Source organism: Staurois parvus, unplaced genomic scaffold, assembly GCF_062004578.1.
Source record: "Staurois parvus isolate SC_StPar_1 unplaced genomic scaffold, SC_StPar_1.0 ptg000092l, whole genome shotgun sequence".
NCBI lineage: Eukaryota > Metazoa > Chordata > Amphibia > Anura > Ranidae > Staurois > Staurois parvus.
Genome location: NW_028317888.1, coordinates 3,316,765 through 3,334,185, shown reverse-complemented (window position 1 = coordinate 3,334,185; position 17,421 = coordinate 3,316,765). Strand labels below are relative to the sequence as shown.

At 49.0% G+C, this 17,421-nt stretch overlaps 1 protein-coding gene and 2 pseudogenes across 1 annotated transcript; 1 reads left to right on the top strand and 2 right to left on the bottom strand.

Moving 5' to 3' along the window:
- Window positions 1-5,726: 5,726 nt before the first annotated feature.
- Window positions 5,727-6,902, bottom strand: LOC149468139 (uncharacterized; annotated as a pseudogene).
- Window positions 6,903-10,706: 3,804 nt separating this feature from the next.
- LOC149468138 (U2 spliceosomal RNA) lies at window positions 10,707-10,839 on the bottom strand (annotated as a pseudogene).
- A 2,045-nt stretch (window positions 10,840-12,884) lies between these two features.
- Window positions 12,885-15,565, top strand: LOC149468137 (uncharacterized). The gene has a single exon (XM_089670627.1). It carries the CDS (start codon window positions 12,895-12,897, stop codon window positions 13,621-13,623), a length of 729 nt encoding a protein of 242 aa, XP_089526753.1. The 5' UTR covers window positions 12,885-12,894; the 3' UTR covers window positions 13,624-15,565.
- Window positions 15,566-17,421: the final 1,856 nt, after the last annotated feature.

The window sequence follows — 17,421 nt, the reverse complement described above, 5'->3', positions numbered from 1 at the left end:
ATGACCCGACATTGACTTCACAGCACGGCCTCAGAGCAAACAAGTCATAGGAAGGATCGTATTTATCATTCCCCCCTTACATCAGTGTCCAGCGGAGTCCCCCCCTTATGTCAGTGTCCAGCGGAGTCCCCCCCTTACGTCAGTGTCCAGCGGAGTTCCCCCCCTTATGTCAGTGTCGAGTGGAGTCCCCCCCCCCCTTATGTCAGTGTCGAGTGGAGTCCCCCCCCCCTTACGTCAGTGTCGAGTGGAGTCCCCCCCCCCTTACGTCAGTGTCGAGTGGAGTCCCCCCCCTTACGTCAGTGTCGAGTGGAGTCCCCCCCCCTTACGTCAGTGTCGAGTGGAGTCCCCCCCCCCCTTACGTCAGTGTCGAGCGGAGTCCCCCCCACCCCTTACGTCAGTGTCGAGCGGAGTCCCCCCCCCTTACGTCAGTGTCGAGCGGAGTCCCCCCCCCCTTACGTCAGTGTCGAGCGGAGTCCCCCCCCCTTACGTCAGTGTCGAGCGGAGTCCCCCCCCCTTACGTCAGTGTCGAGCGGAGTCCCCCCCCCTTACGTCAGTGTCGAGCGGAGTCCCCCCCCCTTACGTCAGTGTCGAGCGGAGTCCCCCCCCCTTACGTCAGTGTCGAGCGGAGTCCCCCCCCTTACGTCAGTGTCGAGCGGAGTCCCCCCCCCTTACGTCAGTGTCGAGCGGAGTCCCCCCCCCTTACGTCAGTGTCGAGCGGAGTCCCCCCCCCTTACGTCAGTGTCGAGCGGAGTCCCCCCCCCTTACGTCAGTGTCGAGCGGAGTCCCCCCCCCTTACGTCAGTGTCGAGCGGAGTCCCCCCCCTTACGTCAGTGTCGAGCGGAGTCCCCCCCCCTTACGTCAGTGTCGAGCGGAGTCCCCCCCCCCCTTACGTCAGTGTCGAGCGGAGTCCCCCCCCCCTTACGTCAGTGTCGAGCGGAGTCCCCCCCCCCCTTACGTCAGTGTCGAGCGGAGTCCCCCCCCCCCCTTACGTCAGTGTCGAGCGGAGTCCCCCCCCCTTACGTCAGTGTCGAGCGGAGTCCCCCCCCCCTTACGTCAGTGTCGAGCGGAGTCCCCCCCCCCTTACGTCAGTGTCGAGCGGAGTCCCCCCCCCCCTTACGTCAGTGTCGAGCGGAGTCCCCCCCCCCTTACGTCGGTGTCGAGCGGAGTCCCCCCCCTTACATCGGTGTCGAGCGGAGTCCCCCCCCTTACGTCAGAGATCAGTGGAGTCCCCCCCCCCTTACGTCAGAGATCAGTGGAGTCCCCCCTCCCATACGTCAGAGCTCAGCGGCGTCCCCCCTTACGTCAGAGCTCAGCGGAGTCCCCCCCTTACATCAGAGTTCAGCGGAGTCCCCCCTTACATCAGAGTTCAGCAGAGTCCCCCCTTACATCAGAGCTCAGCTGCTAACTGGACATGGAATAGGGAAGTGTGAAGCTCCTGGAAGAACAGGGAGGGGGGAGGTAGATAAGGAGAGAAGGGAAGGAGGTGGGGAAAGCTCCATGGTAGAGAAGAGATCGCTCACCCGCAGGCTGCTCTCTGCAGGCTCAGACATCCCAATTGTACAACCGGATCTTCAAATTTCCCGCCAATGGGGCAGTCACAGAGCAGAGGAGCGGGAAGAGGCGGAGCAAAACAGAATCTCTCTCCTCCCCCGTCTATGCGGGGAGGGAGGGGGGAAGTGTGCTGTCTGAGCAAGTGTCACAGACACTGAGCGTGCCCAGCTGCAGCCTGCCCCCCCCCCCCCCCCCGGAGTCTACCAATCACTTTCTTCAGTAAGCCCTGCTGCTTGCCTGCAACAGGGATAAATGTAAGAAAACAACCAGCATGGCACCCGGAACTACATGTCTCGAGAGTCAGGAGATAGGATTTTTTTGATTGAAAAATAAACTTTATTACAGAAGTATAAAAAAACACGATATTCGTAATCGAGGTACATCTCACCCTGTACTGTGACGCAGCGCACCACATTGCAATATAGTTCCAGGCATACAATAAATACATTCAATAAATACATTCTGTTGTATATATTAAAAACTCCCAGTGCTATAATTAATTGAATTGTGATTAAAAAAAAAAAAATTTTTTTACTGTGCAGAAAATTAATTTGTATGACATAAAAAATGTGCAAAGAAACCCTCCTTGCACTGTGATATATAGGTGCAAAAGTAGATATGTGCAAATTTGCAAATATTACCCCAAAACAATAATGTATGATAAATATATATATAATGGAGTGTAATAATCAAATTAATATATGAAAAAATAAATAACAATAAAAATAACAAATAAATAATAATAGAAAACTGTGCAAACAATACTTCACTTATTGCAACAAAGGATAGTGATGTAAGCTGTATATTTCTTATCCTTTAGCTTTAAATGACATATGATGGTCCCAATTTGTTTGTGCAAATATATGGAAAGTATATTATTATTGAGGTAGTCTGTGGTTCTACTTTCCTTCCACTAGATGGCCTCCCAATTCCTTCTGGGTTGTAAGGGCTGGATGGATGGATATAGATATCTCCCCTCCTGTTGTCCGGGGTCTATTTCCTATCACCTCTTCCTCCCCTGTATTCCTCCGGTTTAGGCCATAAAAGAAAAAGATACCCACATGGTGTTTTATCCTTTATAAAGGGGTTTAATGCGTTTCCAGACAAATGCGAACTCACATTCCACAAGATAATACAGAGCGTTTTTATATAGATGTGTGCCCTCACACAAAGACAGTACTTGCCGTTCCGCTGCTATTGGCGTCGTGACGTCAGAGCCCCTCCCCTACGCGTTGTGCCACAGGGATTACATCCCCCTGAGGAAGCCACGTGACCCTGTGGCGCAACGCGTAGAGGAGCGGCTCTGACGTCACGACGCCAATAGCAGCGGAACGGCGAGTACTGTCTTTGTGTGAGGGCACACATCTATATAAAAACGCTCTGTATTATCTTGTGGAATGTGAGTTCGCATTTGTCTGGAAACGCATTAAACCCCTTTATAAAGGATAAAACACCATGTGGGTATCTTTTTCTTTTATGGCCTAAACCGGAGGAATACAGGGGAGGAAGAGGTGATAGGAAATAGACCCCGGACAACAGGAGGGGAGATATCTATATCCATCCATCCAGCCCTTACAACCCAGAAGGAATTGGGAGGCCATCTAGTGGAAGGAAAGTAGAACCACAGACTACCTCAATAATAATATACTTTCCATATATTTGCACAAACAAATTGGGACCATCATATGTCATTTAAAGCTAAAGGATAAGAAATATACAGCTTACATCACTATCCTTTGTTGCAATAAGTGAAGTATTGTTTGCACAGTTTTCTATTATTATTTATTTGTTATTTTTATTGTTATTTATTTTTTCATATATTAATTTGATTATTACACTCCATTATATATATATTTATCATACATTATTGTTTTGGGGTAATATTTGCAAATTTGCACATATCTACTTTTGCACCTATATATCACAGTGCAAGGAGGGTTTCTTTGCACATTTTTTATGTCATACAAATTAATTTTCTGCACAGTAAAAAAATTTTTTTTTTTTTAATCACAATTCAATTAATTATAGCACTGGGAGTTTTTAATATATATTACATCACAATGTGTTAATATTTATGTAATATTCATTTAGATTCATTTATTTTATACAGTTGCAAGAAAAAGTATGTGAACCCCTTGGGATTACGTGGAGTTTTGCATGAATTGGGCATAAAATGTGCTCTGAACGTCATCTAAGTCACAACAATAGAAGAACACAGTCTGCTGAACATAATACTACACAAACATTAGATGTTGCCATGGTTTAATTGCACATAACATGTAAACATTCACAGTGCAGGGAGGAAAAAGTATGTGAACCTTTGGACTTAATAACTGGTTGACCCTCCTTTGGCAGCAATAACCTCAACCAAACGTTTCCTGTAGTTGCAGATCAGACCTGCACAACGATCTGGAGTCATTTTGGACCTCTCCTCTTCACAAAACTGTTTCAGTGTAGCAATATTCTTGGGATGTCTGGTGTGAATCGCTCTCTTAAGGTCATGCCACAGCATTTCAATCGGGTTGAGGTCAGGATTCTGACTGGGCCACTCCAGAAGGCGTATTCTGTGCTGTTGCAGCCATTGGTTTGTTGAATGACTTGTATGCTTTGGGTCATTGTCCTGTTGCATCACCCATCCTCTGCGGAGCTTCAGTTGGCGGACAGATGGTCGTACGTTTTCCTGCAAAATGCCTTGATAAACTCTGGAATTCATTTTCCCATCAATGACAACAATCTGTCCAGGCATTGAGGCAGCAAAGCAGCCCCAAACCATGATGCTCCCTCCGCCATGTTTCACAGTGGGGATGAGGTTTTGATGTTGGTGTGCTGTGCCTTTTTTTCTCCACACATAGTGTTGTGTGTTCTTCCCAAACAACTCAATCTTGGTTTCATCTGCCCACAGTATATTTTGCCAGTAGTGCTGTGGAACATCCAGGTGCTCTTTTGCAAACTTCAAACGTGCTGCAATATTCTTTTTGGACAGCAATGGCTTCCTCCGTGGTGTCCTCCCATGTACTCCATTCTTGTTTAATGTTTTCCTTATTGTAGATGTGTCAACAAAAATGTTAGCATGTGCCAGAGATTTCTGTAGGTCTTTAGCTGACACTCTGGGATTCTTCTTTACCTCATGCAGCATTCTGCGCTGTGCTCTTGCAGTCATTTTTACAGGACGACCATGCCTAGGGAGAGTAGCAACAGTGCTAAACTTTCTCCATTTGTAGACAGTCTGTCTTACCGTGGACACATGAACATCAAGGCTTTTGGAGAAACTTTTGTAACCCTTTCCAGCTTCATGCAAGTCAACAATTCTTGATCGTAGGTCTTCTGAGAGCTCTTTTCTGTGAGGCATGGTTCACATCAGACAGTGCTTCTTGAAACCAGTAAACCCAAAACAGGTGTCAGCAACACATCCAATATCATCACACTGATTGGAGTCAAGGTTGGCTCACTCCTGGCTCCAATTAGCTCTGGGAGAAGTCATTAAGCTAGGGCTTCACATACTTTTTCCTCCCTGCACTGTGAATGTTTACATGTTATGTGCAATTAAACCATGGCAACATCTAATGTTTGTGTAGTATTATGTTCAGCAGACTGTGTTCTTCTATTGTTGTGACTTAGATGACGTTCAGAGCACATTTTATGCCCAATTCATGCAAAACTCCACGTAATCCCAAGGGGTTCACATACTTTTTCTTGCAACTGTATATATCACACATCACTAGAAAAAATTCCTTTTGAGGAGCGCGACACATCCAATATTTTATTTGTTCATTGTCACACAGTATTTTGAGTATGTGTTTTATGTGTTGATGCTCCATTATATTTGAAGGAGTTAATTAATTTATTACCAGTATTTCTGTGCCACCATAGTAGCTCACAAGTATACACTTTCACAATAAATACATTCACTCAGCGGTATGATGCCTGACGTGATGTGCGTGGCGAATGAATCCCCCGACCAACACATCATGCATAACGCCGCTTACCCCGAGACCATAGCATGCTTAGAAAACATTTCCTACAATTACAAATCATGCAAGATACGATTGTTACAATTTACAATAAGCATTGGGTGTGGGGGGGGGGGCGGGGAGGGGAAAAAGGGGACACAGGCCCAAAGCTTTATTGAAGGGACAAAGACACGCAAGGGGGGGAGTAGGGGGAAGGGGAGATCTTCAGACGTCTTCTTCCTCAAAGTCCATCAAGGTATAGTCTCTGAGCAGACTGAGGATCAGTTTGCGGCAGTCCTCAATGGACATCCTCTCCCGCTGGTGGATGAGGCGCTTCCGGGCCACCATAAAGCGTCCTTAAAACAACACAGCACCCGTCAGGCGCTGTCAATGTGTTCCAGAGTAAAATTCCACAGAAAAGTCCGTTCAACACCCCAAAGTGTGTGATGGTTCTCTGTGGCACAAAGTCCTTGAGTTCAGGTTCCAGGGCTCTCAACAGGTCCTGAGCAAAAGAGCACTCCCAGAAAACGTGCTGAGCCGTTTCCTCATGGATGATGCAGAAGGGCAGTGTCTGTATCTGCTCAGGTTCCTGGCATGCATAAATGTCCTGAGAGGCAAACCCCCTTGGATTCCCATCCATGCCAGGTCCTTGTGCCTGTTGGTGAGGATCTTTGAAGAAACGTTCCTCCAGACCACCTTGCAGGTGTCTGAAGGCAGGCCTGGAACCGACTCCAAAATGTCACTTGCTCTGATGAGCTTGTATATGGTCTTCGGTTTCCACAAGTCAGGCTTGACTCCCTGTAGCCCCTGCTCCTTGATAAACTTGAAGGTATCCAGGTAGTACCAAGGGGTGTCCCAGTTGTAGGGGATGGAACTGTCCCAATTGTCCCATCCGAGGGATCTCCAGAGAGGCAAAAGGAAGAAGCGTGACATTGCGTTCCCGCCAGAATCCATAATCCTTTTAGGTAAGGTCCTGTGGATGCAGTTGCAGGCAAAGAACACCCTCAGTTGGGTTGCGATGTCAGGCACACCCTTACCGCCCTTGAGGGGTTCCTTGAACATGACTGCCCGCTTCACTCTGTCCATCTTGGAGCCCCAGATGAAGTGAAACACCGCCCTGGTGATGGTCTTGCATGTGTTGACAAGTGGGGGCCAGGCCTGGGCGAGGTACTGCAACACAGGGAGAATCTCATTGCAGAGTACCAGTGTCTTCCCTTCGTTGGTAAGGTCTCTGAGGCTCCAAAGTCCAAACTTTTGTCGCATCTTTGACAGTCTCTCCTCCCAAGACTTCAGGGCTGCGCCCTCAGCACCAAACCAAACTCCCAGGATTTTCATGAAGTCTTTCTTGATGCCAAAGGGCATGGATGCAGAAGAAGGCAGGAACCACTTTCCAAAGAGCATGACCTCCGACTTCCCGCAGTTGACTTTTGCCCCCGAAGCTTGGCCGAAGTCCTCGCAGGTCTGGATGAGCAGGTCGATGGAGCGTTGGTTGGCACAGAACACCGTCACCTTGTCCATGTAGAGCGAGCACTTCACTTCCCTTCTGTCTGGTCCCGGCGCGGTGATTCCCCCGATCTCTGGATTCCGTCTGATGCATTCCGCGAAGAGCTCTATACAGCAAACAAAAAGCAGAGGTGAGAGAGGGCAGCCTTGTCTGACCCCGGAGAGGACCGGGAAGGGGTCAGTTTTCCAGCCATTCACCTGCACCGTACTACAAATGTTGTTATACATCAGGTCAACATACACACAAAACATTTCCCCAAGACCAAACCTGCGCAGGGCTCTGCACATAAACCCATGGGAGACGCAGTCAAAGGCCTTTTCCTGATCAAGGCTGACCAGGGCCGCGTGCACACAGCGATCCTTGATGTATTGGACCGTGTCCCGGATGAGCGCTAGGCTGTCCGCAGTCCTGCGGCCAGGAATGCAGCAAGTCTGATCCGTGTGGATGATCTGTCCGATGACGGCCTTCAGTCTGTTGGCCAGAACTTTGGCGAGGATCTTGTAGTCCACGTTCAGGAGAGAGATGGGACGCCAGTTTTTCAAATCACATCTCTCCCCCTTACGCTTGTACAGGATCGTGATCATTCCCTCCCTCAACGAAGGAGGCATTCTGCCCTCCACCATCATCTCCTCATACAGCTCGAGCAGGTCCGGGCCCACGAGGTCCCACAGCGCTACATAGAGCTCTGCTGGGAGACCGTTGCAGCCCGGGGTCCTGCCCCACCTAAAGGATTTGGCGGCAGAGTGCAGCTCCTCCAACATCAGGGGGGCATTGGTAGCCGACAAACCTGCAGGATCAATGGTGTTAGTGATACCTGACAAGAATCTGTCGGCTGTTGTCATGTTCGTTTCTTTGGGGGAATAGAGGTCGGTGTAGTAGTCGCTGACCACTTCCATCATGGCTTCTTTCCCCTTCTGGAGTGTTCCAGTCTTGTCGCGCAGCTCCGACAGGGGTGTGTGTCCTGAGTGGAGTTTCCTGAAAAAGAAAGAGTTACACTTCTCACCTTTCTCTAGATGATCCACACTGGCACTGGATTCTTCCTCAGAGTGCTTTTTCAAGCTCTTCCTGGTGTCCTCCAGGTCCTGCCTAACGTCCCAGCCACAGTGATGAAGGTTCTGCAGGGACTGCAGCTGATGTTGCAGTCTCCTGAGTTCCCCCCTCCTGGCACACACTTGCTGGCATCCCCTGGCCTGAAAGAAGCTGCGCAGCCTAACTTTCACAAACTCCCACCAGTCGCTTACCTTGGGAAAAAGAATCTTCTCCTCCTGCCAGGCACCGTAGGCTTCCCTGAGCTCCTCCAGCAGTTCCTCATTTTCCAGCAGGGTGCAATTCAGCTTCCAGGAGCCTGGCCCTGTGGTCAGAGAAAAAGCAGGGGACCATGGAGAACCCACGGTGCCTGACTGCCCTAGAGGTGAGCACGAAGTCGATCCTGGAACGCACAGATCCATTGGGGCGGCTCCACGAGTAGTTCACGGAGCCACGTCCCACGGCATCCTGCAGGGAGACCTCCGCAATCACCTCCCGGAGCAGCTTCGAGGTGTCATCGAGTTTAGCGTACATGCTGGAGCTGCGCCCGTCCTCCTCTATCGGACAGTTAAAATCACCACCGATCACTACTGTTCTCGTTGTGACGAGTTGCGCCCGCAGGGTCTGGAAAATCTCCAGCTGCGCGTTCTTCTCTGGGGAGGCGTACACGTTGATGAGCCTAACTGGCTCTCCCGCCCACGAGCCGTCTATGACCAAGAGGTGGCCACAGACGAGCTCATGGACGGAGTCAACAGTGAAACGACCTCCCCTGACAAGAACCGCTACCCCTGCAGACTTGCAATCGCCACCCCCAGACCAGTAGGAGGGACCGTGGGTCCACTGGGAGGACAAATGAGTGTACCTCCTCAGGGGGGGAAGGACGCATTCCTGCAGCATGTAGACATCGCTCTGCTGCGGGGAAAGAAAAGTCAGCACCGTCTGCCTCCTAGACGCATCCTTGATGCTCCTCACATTAATGGAAAAGATAGATATCTCAGCCATCATGGGAAGGAGATGAAGGGGTTAGTTGGCAGGGGCTGTACTTACCTCCCCTGGAGAGGGGGGGATCCTCTGCCGTCTCTGCAGCCTGACTAGTGCCCTGGCTCAGTCCTATCTGAGTGAGGACCTTGTTGAGGACCTCATTGAAGTCGGTGGAGAGGTCAGGCTCCGATTGGGTCAGAGCCATCTCTTCTTCCACCTCCTCCTCCTCCAGGGTGTCGAGGTCCTCCCCCACGGGGTCGGGACCAGCGGCATCCTGGAGGACAGCAGGCCGTTTGGTGGAGGAGGAGGTGTCCTCCGCCGCCGGGCTGGCCTGCTCCTTCTTCCGGTGCCCCACCGCAGAGCTGCTGGCGGGGGCAGGAGGGACAAGGGCCGGGAAATCCTCCTGTGAGGACAGGTCAGGGGGGGTGGAACAGGGCCAGGGAGGGGTTGAGCAGGGCCAGGGGGGGGGGAGAGGGGCAGGAGGGCTAGGGTCCGGGGGGGCGGGGGGGCAGCCTCCGACACCGGAGGGGTAGGGAGGGCTGGGGTGGAGGGAGGGGGTGGGGGGTTCCTCTTACCTTGGTCTTTCTGGGGTTTCGGTGGCGATGATCCAGTGGTGCCCTTGCTCAGAGCTCCCGCGTACGTTCTGCTTCTCTGGGGGCAGTCCTTGTAGACGTGCTCCGATCGTCCACAGAGGTTGCAGGCTTTGGACCTCGGACAGTCCTTGGTCTCATGGCCCGCAAACCGGCAGAACCTGCAAGAAAGCTCGTGGCAATCCTTACCCTCGTGCCCATGCTGGCCGCACCTGCGGCAGGTGTGGGGTTGGTCCGGGTAGTGCAGGATTCCTGTGGACGCTCCCAGAGAGAAGCACGGTTGCAGGTGTTTGAGGTCTCCTGAGGATCGATCTCTCATCAACCTGCAAAACACAGACCACTTACCTATCCAGAAGCCGTTAGCGTCCAGTATCCGGACTGGGTCCTTCAGTACGACGCAGAACCTCTGTAGATAGGTGGCTATATCCTTTCCGGGGACATGAGGGTTCCTCATGGACACCGTAATCCACCTTTCATCCCTTTGAATGGGTGAGTTCGCAACAAAGTTGCGGAAAGGGGAATCAGGCCCAGAGGTCTTCACCATCTCCCAGTATCTTCTGCAGAACCTGTAGAGATATAAAAGTAACGTAAAAAATTCCTCTCACGAAGGACTGCATCGACAGGGTCTCTGACTTGCTGAATCCTTGCTCGAGGATCATCTTCTTGCCGAAGACTTCCGGGGTCATGTCCGGGACTCTGCCTTCCACTTCCTTCAGGCGCAGCACGACAGTCTGATTCATCCAGGGCTCCAGGGAGGGGAGTCCTTCTGCAGGGCCGGTGCCTTCTGAGGTGGAGGGGGCTTCTCCTGGGGTCTTGGCAGGAGCGGTGGTCGATGTCTTCTTGCTCGCTGTTTTCTTCCCCATCTTGTCGCCGAGGAGTTTTGAAGGCTTCCGAAGGTCTTGAGCGGCTTCCTCCTGCTTCCTCGGCGTCTTCACTCTTGCTTAGCCTTTGAAAAGGCTATTTGGCGTCTACTGCCCGGAGGTAGTAACGCAGAGTGGGAAGGGGGGAAGATCACAAACTCGTTCTGTGTGGGGGCTAAGCCTCAAACCCAATAGCAGCAGGCAGGTGAAGCCGAATTTAATTGACGATCCTACCAGGCCGAGTAGAGGGTGCCCCACACAGACCAAATGGCTGGGATAGATACAAGTGTTTCACAACGTCCTAGCTGGAAGCAGGGACACCCCTAAAGGCAAGGTCGATACTACACTTGATCTTAGCCAAAAGGCCGAGAAGCGATCAGGAGATAGGATTTGTAAATCCAAGTCCAAACAAAATGTCTTCCCATGGGGGGAGTAGTTCTTCAATGTCCAGCAACCCTCCTATTCCCCCCTCACATCCACATCCTATTATTGTGTGACCAATACCATCCAAATCATTCTTACTTTCATTTCCCAAAGTTATCCGTCTACAAGGAGACCTGTATAGATCACATGATGGCACCAATGAGGATGGAGGAGGACCGGAGTCACATGACTGAGAAGATACTAAACCTCACCCTGGAGATCATCTACCTGCTGACCGGAGAGGTGAGGAGGATTCTGGGAGGTCACATGATATCACTCTTATCTCTTAATAAAACACAGACCTGACCGGAGAGGTGAGGAGGATTCTGGGATTCTAACATGATATTCCTATTGGTTCCTCAATACAGAGATTGAAGTCAGGTGATCATATGACCATCACAGTGCCTCCATGTGACTCCCTAAACCCTGAGAGACACAACATGCAGAAGATTCTAGAAGTCACCAAGAAGATGATGGAGCTGCTGACAGGAGAGGTGAGCGGTGCCGGGAATTCTGGGACATTCTCCAGTAACAGACAAGGGATGTGTCTGGATGGTGACTGTATCATTGTGTGTGTCAGGTTCCTATAAGGTGTCAGGGTGTCACTGTCTATTTCTCCATGGAGGAGTGGGAGTATTTAGAAGGACACAAGGATCTCTACAAGGACGTCATGATGGACAATCAGCCGCCCCTCACATCACCGGGTAAGAGGAGACTTTATTGTAAAGGAGAGAGCAGTACGGAGGATCCACCTAGATCCCCCATCATCTGATAAACACATAGAAACAATGGATTCAGTCAGTGTGTGTGTTTCCTACAGATGGATCCAGTCATGGGAACCCACCAGAGAGATGTCCCCGTCCTCTGTATTCCCGGGATTCCACACAGGAAGGTCACACCATCCCTCACCATCATCAGGTAGATGAGTGACAATTATTGGTAGTATCATTAGGATCTGTACATTATCTGCATTGTTACCATTGATGACATTTTTATTATATATTCAGAGTGGAAACCTGAGAGATCCTAAAGTTGAGGTGAAAGCAGAAGAAGAAGAGGCGTATGTGAGGGATGATCAGCAGTCTATGGAGGAGAATGGAATAACGGGGACATTTATAGAGGAGGACACTCCTACAGAGATCAGCACAGGTGGGTCATGAACACTAAATCCATTCCTCCACCCATACTGCTCACTGATTGGTCCAGAGTAGGGCGGGGACTGGGTGATATCAGCCTGTAATTCCCTGGTCACTTTCCTGAGCTGTGTTCCCCGTCCTGTATTCCTGGATTTCTTTCGGATAATCTTCCTTCTCTGTGCTGCAGACACAATTTATGTATCTAGACTGGATTTATGGAGGTTCTGGGGTTCAGCTGGCAGCAAAATGTTGATTCATAAGCTCTGCTCAACCTCTTTTTTGTTCCCCCTATTTCCTCCCAGCTGGACATTTTATATCGGATGATGTGATTGGAGCACAGACTTTTACATGGTGATAATAATGTGATAACATCCTCCAACTTTGGACCCTTAAACAGAAAGTGATAATGAGGGAGGAGTCAATACCCCAATGATGATGGTCTTCAGGATCAGTCCAGTCTTCATCTTGGTTGTTCTCCCCCCATCCTCACTCTCTGACCTCTGGTGGGGCTCAGCCCCGCTGTTCTTCATGACTAAATCATGGACTAAATAAGGAAGTGCAGTACTTCTTGTGTTGGGAAGATGGCGATGAGTGATAGAGGGGGTGGGGACCCTCGTCCTATAATCCCCTCATCACTGTCCCTCCTATAAAAGACAGTTCTGGTTGTTTCCTCACTCTCTGACTAAGGTCCTTGAATAAAGAAATGACCTGGTAGGAGATCAGAGGAGCCATTTCCTAGTTCCCTTGAGGGTGGAATTGTAAGCTCCTTGGAGACCAAGCTGCCTGATGTGGGCGGAGTCCTGGTTTGGGGGAACCAATCAGCTCCTGTCTAGTAATCCTCTTTGTCTTTGTATTTTAGTCCATGGCCGGGAGATGAGGAAAACCTCCGAGGATTGTCTCACTTTGTCTCCAGACTGGAAAGCAGAAGATGAGGACATCACACAGTATAGTCCAGGAGAAAACCCGGCTCCCTCCAATGTCCATCTGGCACCACCCAGTGTAGATGGACCATCGGATTCCTCGTATCCTGAGGAACCTCAGACTGTGTGGGACTGGGCCGGCCTTCCAACAGGGAGGAGCTTCTCCTGTCCTGAGTGCGGGAAAGGTTTCTGTTCTATATCCAAACTTAATGTGCATAAAAGATCTCACACAGGGGAGAAGCCATATTCCTGTCTTGAGTGCGGGAAATGTTTTTCAGTGAAGTCCAATCTTTACAGACATCAGGGATCCCACACAGGTGGGAAAATATATTCCTGTCTTGAGTGTGAGAAATGTTTTCTACAGAAGTCTGATCTTTACAGACATCAGAGATCTCATACGGGGGAGAAGCCATATTCCTGTCTTGAGTGTGGGAAATGTTTTTCACAGAAGTCCAGTCTTTACACACATCAGCGATCTCACACGGGAGAGAAGCCGTTTTCCTGCCCTGAGTGTGGGAAATGTTTTCCACACAAGTCCCATCTTTACACACATCACAGATCCCACACAGGAGAGAAGCCATATTCCTGTCCTGAGTGCGGGAAATGTTTTTCACGAAGGTCCAGTCTTTACAACCATCAGAGATGTCACACGGGGGAGAAGCCACTTTCCTGTCCTGAGTGAGGGAAATGTTCCTCACTGAAGTCCTGTCTTCCTGTACATCGGGCCCACACAACCCTGGAGGTGTATTAGTGCCTTGAGTGCGGGAAATGTCTTCTAGATGAATGTTGCTGGACATCCCAGCTCTCATGGGGGGAAGAAGTACACCCTGATATACACCTCAGATATACTCCATGGCTGATCTTCATCATGGAAGAAACAGTTGATAAGGAGATCAGAGGTCCCCAAAGACATGGATGAAATGTGGCACCGGGTTGGCCATTGATAGCAGGAGAAGAATAAAAATGTCCTGCCCTGTCATTGGCTGAGTACATTTTGTGGTGGGTGATTTCACAAACACTTGGAGGTTGGTTTAAAAAAAGAATGAGCTGAATTAAAGTGACCAGCGTTCATCCAGCTGTGATGAATATTGGCCGTATTTTATTTCATACTCTAATTTTCTTGGCTCCATCTAGTGGCCATAATGCAGTATTGAGATACTTTTACTGACTGAGGTATTTCATGAATAATACCTCATTATGGTCACTAGATGGAGCTGACGGTCATAGGAAATCAATGTGTTAAATTACGGCCAGAATCTGTAAGGGCTCGATGAATTTGTGTCACATTCGTCCAATTAATTTCTATCAGCTGACCCCTTACTCTCCTTCTTCAGGCATGGATTCATACTAATACACTTCTGACTACAGTAGACATGGAAGGATAGAAGGTGATCTGTATGTAAGTCTTCACCTTGTAATACAACCAGTTCAGGTAAACATAAAAAGAAAGGCAAAGCGTTTGTGTATAGATAGAAAAAGATTAGAAATACATTGTTCCCCTTTTTATAAGTGATCACATTCCCTCTGATCTCAGCTGTATATGGGGAGGAGAAACAACAGCACAATTGTCTTCTGTTTACTGGTCTTCCCAGTGAATGGCTGGCTGAGCAGGGGGGTGTCAGGGCAAGTCTTATTATTGGAGGAGAGCAGGCTTTGTTTTCAGCATGGATGGAGAACTGACCACGAAAGTGACAGGGAAGCAGAGGGACTGCCAGGATCACCGGGGATCTCACACAAAGGAAGCAATACAGAGAGAACTTTAGATTGTACACCCCTTGAGGGTTAGGGACCTTAGATTGTACGCCCCTTGAGGGTTAGGGACCTTAGATTGTACGCCCCTTGAGGGTTAGGGACTGATGTGAATGTACAATGTATATAAAGTGCTGCGAAAATTGAGGGTGCTATATAATTACCTATAATATATATGTAAATAACAGGAGACGTCTTCATACCAGGACATGGGACAGCCGGCACAGATCAGGAATAGGACATTGACCCCCCCAAGCCATTTCTGACACTTTTTGTTTCCATGTAACAATCAGTATTTTTGCTAGAAATTGTCTTTGAACCCGCAGTGCGCATGCGCTGGTCCGGGACAGGTTATGTGCTGACCGCGTTCTGCATGTCCTCCACCATCTGAGATAAATGAAGGAAGTGGGGCAGAGGAGGGGTCCTGGAAACAGCAGCACTAGCTGGGGGAACACAAGATGTACAGTCGGTGCTAATGGTGAAAAAGAAGCCCACACAGCAGCCTCGGTCAGACCGCCAGTCCCCTCTTCTGCAGTGAACTCCTCCAGCCAAGATGGTGCCGGTGCACAAAGCCACAACACACAGCAGCCCACCACTGCAGCAGCCCTCACCTCCACCACAGACAGCTTCTCAGGAGGACACACTAGGAGACCCATTTTCCTTAGTCCCAGGATGAGCCCCAGCAGACGTCACCAGGTGAACAATGACAATTCTCTCCATATCCTGGATCACCCGGGGGGGTATTCATAGTGCAGCCTCCCCAGGGTCCTCCATGGACAAAAATTCCAATTAGAGGTTAATGTCCCACATCTGTGGCTTTGTAAATTGCAATTAGTGTCAGTGTATAAATAGTCAATGGGTTTGTTAGCTCTTATGTGGAAGCACTGACTAGGCTTGATACTGAGCCATGGGGAGCAGAAAAGAACTGTTAAATGTCCAGCGTAACAAGGTAATGGAACTTTATAAAGATGGAAAAGGATATAAAAAGATGTCCAAAGCCTTGAATATGCCAGTCATCACTTCCACTAAGAAGTAGAAAATTCAGGGACCTCTTGATACCAAGCCAAGGTCAGGTAGACCAAGAAAGATTGAAGCCACAACTGCCAGAAGAATTGTTTGGGATACAAAGGGAAACCCGTAGGTAACCACAAGAAAAATCCAGGCTGTTCTGGAAAAAGACAGTGCGGTTGTTTTGAAGGAGCGCAATATGATGACACTTGAACAAAAATGAGCTGCATGGAGGAGGTGCCAGAAAGAAGCCTTTACTGCATCAATGACACAAGAGGGATGGAGGGGCACAGCGTCCACCTTGCACTAGATGGAAGAGTTTATGGATTATGATCCAAAGGAGGAAGGAAAAAAAGGGGGAAAATTATGCAAATAACTTAACCACATGCTGCCCAGCCACTGTAGAAATACGGCGGCAGGGCAGCATGGCAGGGCAAAAGCATGTTTTAAAACGTATGTTTTGTAAACAGGTAGGGGGCGCGCGCGAGGCACACAGGCGCGAGGGCACACAGAGGCATCATCAATAAACAGTCCAGGGTCAGTTCAGTGGGCAGGCAGAGGCATGGTCAATAAACAGCCCAGGGTCAGTTCAGTGGGCAGGCAGAGGCATTACAATAAACAGTCCAGGGTCAGTTCAGTGGGCAGGCAGATTCATGGTAATACAGGGAAATCACAGACAGCAGACACTGTAACAATATCTTCTATGTCACTAATAGTGTAGAGATGTATGATGGATCGGGAAGGACTCTCCAATACAGGCTGGCTGGGGGGGACATTGGGGACAGTAGTATGGGGTGTCATGGTGAATTCTGTTACTGGAACATACAGGACATTTTCTTTGGGGTTGGCATCCTGTTTGGGTCGGAGGGAGGATATCGGGGAAATGTCTTTCATGAAGTCTGCTCCCTGAATAGGAGTGACCTTGTTCGGGGACATGGCTATCTGGATAGAGAAGGGCTGTAACAATGTCCTCTTGGTATGTCAGGTAGGATAGGGATGGTTGTGTGCACTTACAGAAGATGACAGAAGAATTGTACGGGGATAACTGAAACAAGTAGATGACAACCATTTTATACCAATAGACTGATCTCCTGGGGGTGAAGTAGGGCTGTAACATTCGGTCATTCATACCCTCCATGAACTGGTTCTAGTCATGTATGTTGTGATTTTTGAAATTATTTATCAAAACATAACGTTTCTGACAGCAAACCAGCCTAGCCATCTGTTAAGGGTTAACTTGTCTTGGTTGGAAATTCAAAGGACCCTCCAGTTAGGATATGCAAATAATGGATGAAAGAAGCTCTTCCCAGAGACAATAGACTGTTTGAATATCCACAGGTGATCTAAGATAGACAATCCTGGGAATTTAGGTTGGAGACTGTGAGACTAGCTAAAATGTATATTCTCAATAAATACTATTTGTATATTGGGGTCGGGGAGAATGCATATACAAAAGTTAATCAGACAGTCAAATAAGACGCTAGACCTTCAAACATTGAATCACCACACCAACAAGTGAACAATATATGAGACTATATTAAAGTCTGGGAAGAGTAAACAAACCTTGGGAAGAATGGTGAGATAACAGTCTTTTCAAATAGTCTTTTCAAACTACAAGGACACCTGGTTGTTGCCTATCATCTTTACAATGGACAAACATCAGTTTAATGTGTCACTCTTGAGACTAAAAGAAAGCTTAGAACTTATATTCTTACCCCAGAAA

Coding starts and splice junctions, on each gene's coding strand:
- LOC149468137 (XM_089670627.1), top strand. CDS start 12,895: ATGAGGAAAACCTCCGAGGATTGTCTCACTTTGTCTCCAGACTGGAAA.